The following is an 8,014-nucleotide window of genomic DNA, read 5'->3' as shown; positions in this document are numbered from 1 at the left end:
GAGAGGCAGGCAGAGAGAGAGAGAGAGGGAAGCAGGCTCCCTGCTGCCTCTCCGTCTACTTGTGATCTCTCTCTGTCAAATAAATAAATAAAAATCTTTAAAAAAAAAAAAAAAACTAAGGCTCAAACATTTAACTTAAAATCATAGTACAGGCTGCAATACAAAGATCTGAATTCAGACTGACTCAGATTACATGCTCTGTATACAGATGCAGAGATATTCTACATCCCACCACCTACAGAATAGAGCCATAAGCAGGGAGGAAAAAGATAAAAACAATACATCTATGGGAATTAAAAGGAAAAAGAAATTAAAAGCCAGGATTTACTGTGGCATTTTGATGGGTTTTGAAAGGTGGTCTTAGTGAACAAAATATGAAGGAATTATTGTGTAACGGGGTATGAACAACAACAAAAAAAAAATAGGAAAAACTCATCTGCTAAACGAAAACATAGGAAGAATAAAAAATAAGCAAGTATTTTAGGTCATAAAAAGACTCTGTGGGGCACCTGGGTGGCTTAGTTGGTTAAAGCCTCTGCCTTTGGCTCACATCATGATCCCAGGGTCCTGGGATTGAGCCCTGCATTGGGCTCTCTGCTCAGCAGGGAGCCTGCTCCACCCTCCCTCTCTGCCTACCTGTGATCTCTATCAAATAAATAAATAAAATCTTAAAAAAAAAAAAAATACTTTGTGGCTTCTTCCTTGCTCTCTCAGATCACTTGCTCTGAGGGGAAATAGCTGCTATGTTATGAGGGCACACAAACAGATAACTGACTTGGTGAGTAACTGAAGTGTCCTGCCAAGAACTACAAAAAGTGAGCTATCTTGGAAACACACTTCTAGCCCCAGTGAAGTCTTCAGATGACTGCAGTGCTGGCCAACCTTTTCACTGCAACCTCATGAAACCCTGAGCCAGAACCACCCAGCTAAGGCCTATCACTCCTGACCCTCAGGAACCTCTGGCGGTAACAAATTTCTGTTCCTTAAAGTTGCTGAATTTGAAAAAAAAACTTTTTACACAGCAATAAACAGCTAATACAATTGGCAAAGTGTGAAATTTGACTTTGTTTACATTAGAGTCAAAACAGTTTTTTCCTAGGAAGTAGGGCAAAACCTACACCTTGGAATTAAAAGCCTCACAGCACTATGCAAGATGGATGAAGTGGGAAGCACTGCTTCTTCCCATCTTCCACAATACTCAGTGAAGAGTCCAGCACACAGTAAATACCTGAGTTTGGTTAGCAAATCAACTTATGCACAGGATGTTCTAATTGACTCAACATAGTAGTCTTAATTTTTCTTAAAATTTTTCATTTTTCTTAAAAGTAAAATGACTCCCTAGAATCTCTCCATAAATTCAATCCTGAAGTCTGTAGTTTTTTCATGATTTTATTTTGGGCACATAGCCATGCCTTCCTTAACTGGGAGTCATCAATGAAAACTGAGACCTACTAAAAGCTCTTTTCCCTAAGCTGCTTCAGAGTTGAAGAGGTAAGTACTTAAATAAGCTCATCATGAAGTATGAGCAACAATTACTTTACATAAAAGTATTGTATTGCCTCAACCATACAGATCCTTAATAAATCCAGATAACTTCAGCATGCAGCCTTCTGGTATCAATAGGATTTAGAAATTTAGCCTCCGTATTAGATCTTCCCAATCGTACAACTAAGAAATTGGGCAACATAAACCTGTTGTCCCAGCATCAAAGCAATGTCAGTTACACCTCAGTTTGCAACTCCTAAGATTGGAATTACAAATTTTGATCCACAAAATGCTAAGGGTCTGTCGCCTTTCCTGATCACTAAGTTTCATACTGTAAGCCTTTACCTATCACCACATCCTTACACATGCACTTTTCACTTGACATTCAAATTTACCCAGAAGGCTGATAGAAGTGGCTAAAAGTGATCTTGGCTTTTCAAAATAAGTCTTGGTTTCTAGTCTAGTTGGTGGGGCGGGGGGGGGGTGTGCTGGAGAAAGAATATGTGTGTGTTTGTTGGGTGTGTGTGTGTGTGTGTGTGTGAGAGAGAGAGAGAGACAACCACAAAAGAAGTTATTATCAATTCACTTATAAAGAAAAAGTAATACTTTCAATGTATAATCTGATTCAACAGCTAGAACTAATTTATAAACTAAAAAAAATTTCAAAAGTATTTTAAATTCTAAAATTCTATTTAAAATTTAATTAGTCTCTGAAATTAACTTTAAAAAGTGGTAATTGGGGCGCCTGGGTGGCTCAGTGGGTTAAGCCGCTGCCTTCGGCTCAGGTCATGATCCCAGGTCCTGGGTTCGAGCCCCACATCGGGCTTTCTGCTCAGCGGGGAGCCTGCTTCCTCCTCTCTCTCTGCCTGCCTCTCTGCTTACTTGTGATTTCTCTCTGTCAGATAAATAAATAAAATCAAAATAAATAAATAAATAAATAAATAAAAAGTGGTAATTATTTTTTAAAAGGTGGTAATTTTTTAAAAAGTACTTAAGCTGGGGCGCCTGGGTAGCTCAGTGGGTTAAGCCTCGGTCTTCGGCTCAGGTCATGATCTCAGGGTCCTCAGATCGAGCCCTACATCCTGCTCTCTGCTCAGCAGGAAGCCTGCTTCCCCCTCTCTCTCTCTGCCTGCCTCTCTGCCTACTTGTGATCTCTCTCTGTCAAATAAATAAATAAAATCTTTAAAAAAAAAAAAAGTACTTAAGTTTACTTTTGAAGTTAAAAAAAAAAAAAAAGCTAGTTTATAATGGTCTCAAACAGCTAAATACTCCCCTAAAGAAAATAAATTACACATCAACATCAAGGTTTTCTAACTTTACCAAAATAAACACACTAAAACCCTTACTCTGGTTTTGAATAACTTTCTCATGGGGAAAATAATCAATGTTTTTGTACCAAGTGTCATTTATTCATTTTATAAATTAGTCACCTTTCACCACACAACACTTCCAATACATGTTTGTAAATTGATACCTTGGATCATGAGCTTTAATATCTAAGTCTTTATATCTAAATGTTTCTTAAAAAGAAGCAATTACAGTTAAGACATTTCAACAAATTTTAAAGTACATTAACTCAAAAGTATGATCTACTTTCAAAGTAAGAGAAAAACTGAACAGGCGTTCTAAAAGAAACAGTAAATTCTAATAATAAAATCATTTTGATAGGAATGCCCCAAGTTTTTTAAATGCACTTTAAAACCATACTATCCCTCCATCAGTCACAAAAATAAAGGCCTCCTACCATGAAATCCATTTATAAAATCCACACAGATTAGTATAATCTGCAGGACAGTTCATAAAACTATGAATCCTTTCCAAATTTAAAAGGAGACTTAAAAAAAAAAAAAAAAACTTAAAGGCAACAAAGGGGCATTTAAAAATGAAGATTGTTAAGATCACCATATCCAGTTCCACTAGTAAAGCTTTTTCATAGAAGTGATAAATCTATTACCTTGAAACAGCAAAATGATTACACAGTATTTTATAGTCTCTAATGTTTAAGCATTAAGAAAAGCAAATATTTTTGATTATCAGGTTTTAACCTTATCCGGACTTGTGGCACTAATAATCTTACTCCTTATTCTAAAATATGTAAAAATTAGATATTGCAGTGACTCTTATAAATATGAAATGAAGCCAAAACTCCACTTCCTGAACTATTACTTGCCCAATAGTTCATCATCTCCTAAAGGGTTGTAGCAGATAGATATTAACTCCAAAAAAAAAAAAAAAATCCTGACACAGCTTATTTAACGTGAAGTGTTCTAACTCTTGTAAAGTGGAAATAGCAGGGGGCTTGAAAACCTTTGTTCAGATCCAGCTCTACCACCACTTCCATTCTAGACTTACTGTTTTGAGTAAGACACTCAGCTTGCTTCCTCATCTGTTAAATGGAAGTCAAAATAATTCCTATCTTGCACCAGAGTTGTGAGAATGGGATAGACATTTAAATTGTGTAGTGCTAAGCGTGCATCTGTATGCCCACACCGCTAGATAAATGGAAGAACTGTGGAAGATGCTAATTGTATAAATTCATGTCAACTTTCAAATATCTACCGGTACCCATGAAGGAGGATATAATAAAATGTAAATAACATATGCTTCATTGTGTGGTTCCCATCAATGTTTAATTGTCTTGAAGACTCTCCTTCCTACCATGCCTATGTAGTTCACAATTTCTCTAGGGTTTGTACAGTCTATTTTATCCCATCGAAGATATTTTCTTCACTAGATATTAAAGTAAACATGAAACAATAAATCCAATGCTGTATTTTCACAATATTTAGAGCTTTGTATTCCTTATATTAAACAGAAACCGAAGTTTTCTTTTATAAGTTACCAATCAGAATTCCTAGAACTTTAGCACGCTTAAACTTTTAAAGCCAAGTCATTATTGATGGTTAAAAACCCGTTCATCAAAACACTGACAATCAAAATAAATGCTAGAAGCAGTATAACATTCATGATGCGGTTCTCTCTGTCTTTAAAAAAGTACATTAAAAACCAATCAGTTAAAATACGAAGTTTTCCAAAGTGATCAGAAGTAATGATAATAATGAAACATACTAATGCAATAAATTTTAATGTCTTGAAAGAAATGAAGCCCTTTTTTGTCAGTATCCACGTTATTTCTAACAAGCTTTAGGAAAAAGCTACTAATTTCTTCAGAGATCTCTCCAATACATGACTTTAAATATTATTATCATCTAAAATCATGACATTCATGCTAAAGCCTTATTAAAGATCATAAACCACATGCTATCATGATGTACCTTCCAAACTGTATTTTATTATGATTCCAATTCGTTAATCCCGTAAAATTATTTTAAAGGACATCAATTCATTATTCTTTTCTTCAGTAATTTATACGTGTTTTAAACTTTCTCCCAGATTTGATCACAACAAAAAAACAGAAGTTACTAAAATCACGTTGGAGAGTATCCGGATGATTACCCACGAGGACTTTTAGAAGCCCTGATTAAGTACAGAAGTCTGGTGTTTTCCTCAAGTAGTGAAAAGTGATAGTTGGGGGGTCTCCTCCCTGCACAAGGAAGTTCTGGTCAATGCAGGCGAGACCAGCCATGTTGGAGCACACTTGTCAGTTACAGTTGTGACAAGTGTTCGCGAACACGGCTGGACGAAGCTGACCTTGCGTACCGCGGTGTGTCCATCAGGGCCCCCCCACGCCCCGCCAGGGGATCCGGGCCTACTTTGCAGACTGTTTCTGAGTTCGAGCTGTCCGCAGGTCCGCGGAGAGCGCACAGCCGAGGGGAAAGAGGGCGGGGAGAGGAGAGTTGGGGGGGAACTGCTGTGAGAGTTGGAAGCGGCTCTCCGCAGCGAGAGGGGCGCGGCGACCGCGACACATTGCCGAGTTGAGAGCCTGGGGGAGGGGCCACAGATTCGGGGAGCACGGGGATCGCAGCGAAAAGTCCCCCTGGCCCCCTCTGAGGGGCCCACGAGTGTAAAAGGAAGGAGGGGAGGGGAAACGCTTCCGTGCACTGACCTGTCCTCCGAGTCCATGCGGCTCAGGGGTTCCCCGTCCGACGACATCTCCAAGCTGCCTCGCCGGCCCCCGGAGGTCGCGCTGCTTCCGCCGCCCCCGGTCCCGTATCCCTCGTCGCCGCCACTAGAGACGACGCTGCTGCTGCTGCTGCCGCCCCCACCGCCGCCCTGGCTGCCCCGCGGTCCCTTGGGCTCCTCCAGGCCCTCCTTGCCGTCCCCATCCCCGCTGCTGCTGCTGGCGGCGCCGGGGCTCAGCGAGCGCGTCTCGTCGCTACTGCTCCCGCCGCTGCTGCCCACCAGGCTCTCGGCGCTACTCTCCTCCTCGCCCCCGCCGCTGCTGCTGCTCTCGTCCTCCTCCTCCTCGTCCTCTTCTTCGTCCTCGTCCTCCCCGGCCTGGCTGGCGCTCTCGGGGCTCGGCTCCGACATCGTCTCCGCCTCGCCGCCCCCCACTCCGCCGCCGCCTCCGCCCCCACCGCTGCCGCCGTTCAGCAGCAGCGCTGCCACCGCCTCGGCCTCGGCCTCCTCTTCCTCCTCCTCCTCGTCCTCATCCTCCTCTGGGGGCTCAGCCCGGCCCCGCGCCGCCGGTCCCGGGCTGCCGGGGGGCAGAGGGCTCAGGCGAGAGAGCTCCTCCAGGTCGGCCATGTCGGTGATAGCGGCGGCCATGGCGGCGCCTGCTCCACCTCCTCCTCCTCCTCCCCGCCGCCGCCGCCTCCCTCGCCTGACTCTAGCTCCCTCGCCCCCTCCCAAACGCCCAAAATTCCGCCGCCGCCGCCGCAGAGCAGGAGGAGGGCCCGCGAGCTGCGTCAGCCTGCACACGCGCTACGGAGCCCGCGCGGGGACAGGCGCGCCACTGCGCGCACTCACGCGGAGACGGTTGCGCGCCTGCGCGGCGGCGCGAGCTGGCACCTCCCCCGGGCCGCGAAGTCCGCGCGCGCGCCCCCACCCGTGTCCCCGCCCGGCCCCCGCCCCGACCCGCCGAGGGCTCAGAGTTTCCTTAGGGCCTGCCCACGCCTTCCCCAGCCTCGCCGCCGCCGGGACACGCAGAACGAAAGCCTGGGTGCTGGCCGGGGATTTTAGCAGTCCTTCGAGTTCTCACGATAAAGTCATTCATTCCGGGGATGTTTGGGGAGTGTCCCCCGTGGACAGGCAATGAGCCAGGAATCCGACAAGTCCCTGGTCTTCCGAGAGCTTGAGTCTACGAGGAGAGAAGGTTAAAAGGAATAAAAATGAAGAATACAACGCAAGGGACTAAATCCGTACATACAGCATAGAGCCACAGGTTTCAGTGCAACCTTCGCTAGAATACCCCCAAGAAATGGTTAAGTCAGTCTCAGAAAAAACACGTCTTAGTTTCAAAATCTTCAAACTTTTTAGCTCATGAGTCCTCCAAATAACTGTACATCCTTGTACAGCTTAAAAAGACAGTTACATTTTTCTCCAGCTTGTTATCAAGGTTTTACCATTGTCACACTTTTAAGTATAGCCAATGAACTCTAAATGCAATAGGGACTTTATACCCACCAATATCCACTTTCTAAAATACAGGTTTTTTTTAAGGCAATTTCCGTCCTTCCTTTATCTTCTGGAACTCATGTTTACATTCCACACCCCCTCCAGAATTTTATCCTAACAATAGATTTTATATTTGAACTGTTTTATTGATCGTCTTGTAGCTCTTTGTAATAAAATGAATTGAAATTTAAGGGTCGTTTTTGAATTTCCTGTGATCACAGGAAAACTCGAGGTCTTATTATTTCAATTGATCAAAACACATATTTTAAATACTTATATAAGTGGGACGCCTGGGTGGCTCTGTCCCTTAAGCCTCTAATTCTTGTTTTCTGCTCAAGTCATGATCCCCCAGGGCTCAGGTCCTCAGACTGAGCCCCAAGCAGGGCTAAGAGCACTCAGCAGAGTGTATGCTTGAGATTCTCTCTCTCCCTTTCCCTCTGCCCCTCCCCAGCCCTGCATGCACACTTTCCCTCTCTCTGTCTCTCTCCAAAATAATAAATCTTTAAACGCTTGTGTAAGTATTAAACACAAAAGTAAAGTTTTGTTGGAAATGCGTCTTACAGAGATGGAACTGCTAGTGCCAACCAGTTTTTTTGTTTGTTTTTCGAGTAGGCTCCACACTCAGCATGGAGTGCAAGGCAGAACTTGAACTCATCACCCTGAGATCAAGACCTGAGCTGAGATCAAGAGTTGGACCTTTAACCAACTGAGCCACCTAGATGCCCCCAACTAGTTTATTTTATTAGTGGATGAGTATTACTAGAATGAGAACAACTTCAGCATCAATTCTCTTCCAAGTTTTCAATTTCATAATGTATGCAATGAGGAAATTTGTTTGCATAAATAAGTAGATGAAAATGAATAGAGTTTTTAGTAATGCCAACTGGTTCTTTGAACTCCTTCCAAATTATATTTCCAAAAAAATCACATAAAGATCTAACAACAACAAAAAAATATTTTTAATGATCTATCACCTGACAATTCTGATTAGGTTCTCTTTCAACTTTGCTGA

The 8,014-nt window shown here is 43.1% G+C and overlaps 1 protein-coding gene across 1 annotated transcript in view; it reads right to left on the bottom strand.

The window, feature by feature from the left end:
- LOC111142259 (AE binding protein 2) overlaps positions 1–6,180 on the bottom strand; it is a 66,848-nt gene extending 60,668 nt beyond the window's left edge. The window contains exon 1 of the mRNA XM_022495305.1: positions 5,492–6,180. Coding sequence (XP_022351013.1) covers positions 5,492–6,153 — 662 coding nt within the window. The 5' untranslated portion in view covers positions 6,154–6,180. The remainder of the gene's footprint in view (positions 1–5,491) is intronic.
- Positions 6,181–8,014: the final 1,834 nt, after the last annotated feature.

This window comes from Enhydra lutris, unplaced genomic scaffold (assembly GCF_002288905.1).
Source record: "Enhydra lutris kenyoni isolate GAN:26980312 unplaced genomic scaffold, ASM228890v2 scaffoldscaffold7, whole genome shotgun sequence".
Lineage (NCBI taxonomy): Eukaryota > Metazoa > Chordata > Mammalia > Carnivora > Mustelidae > Enhydra > Enhydra lutris.
Note: the sequence above shows the minus strand (reverse complement) of the source record. Positions and strands in the feature narration are given on the sequence as shown.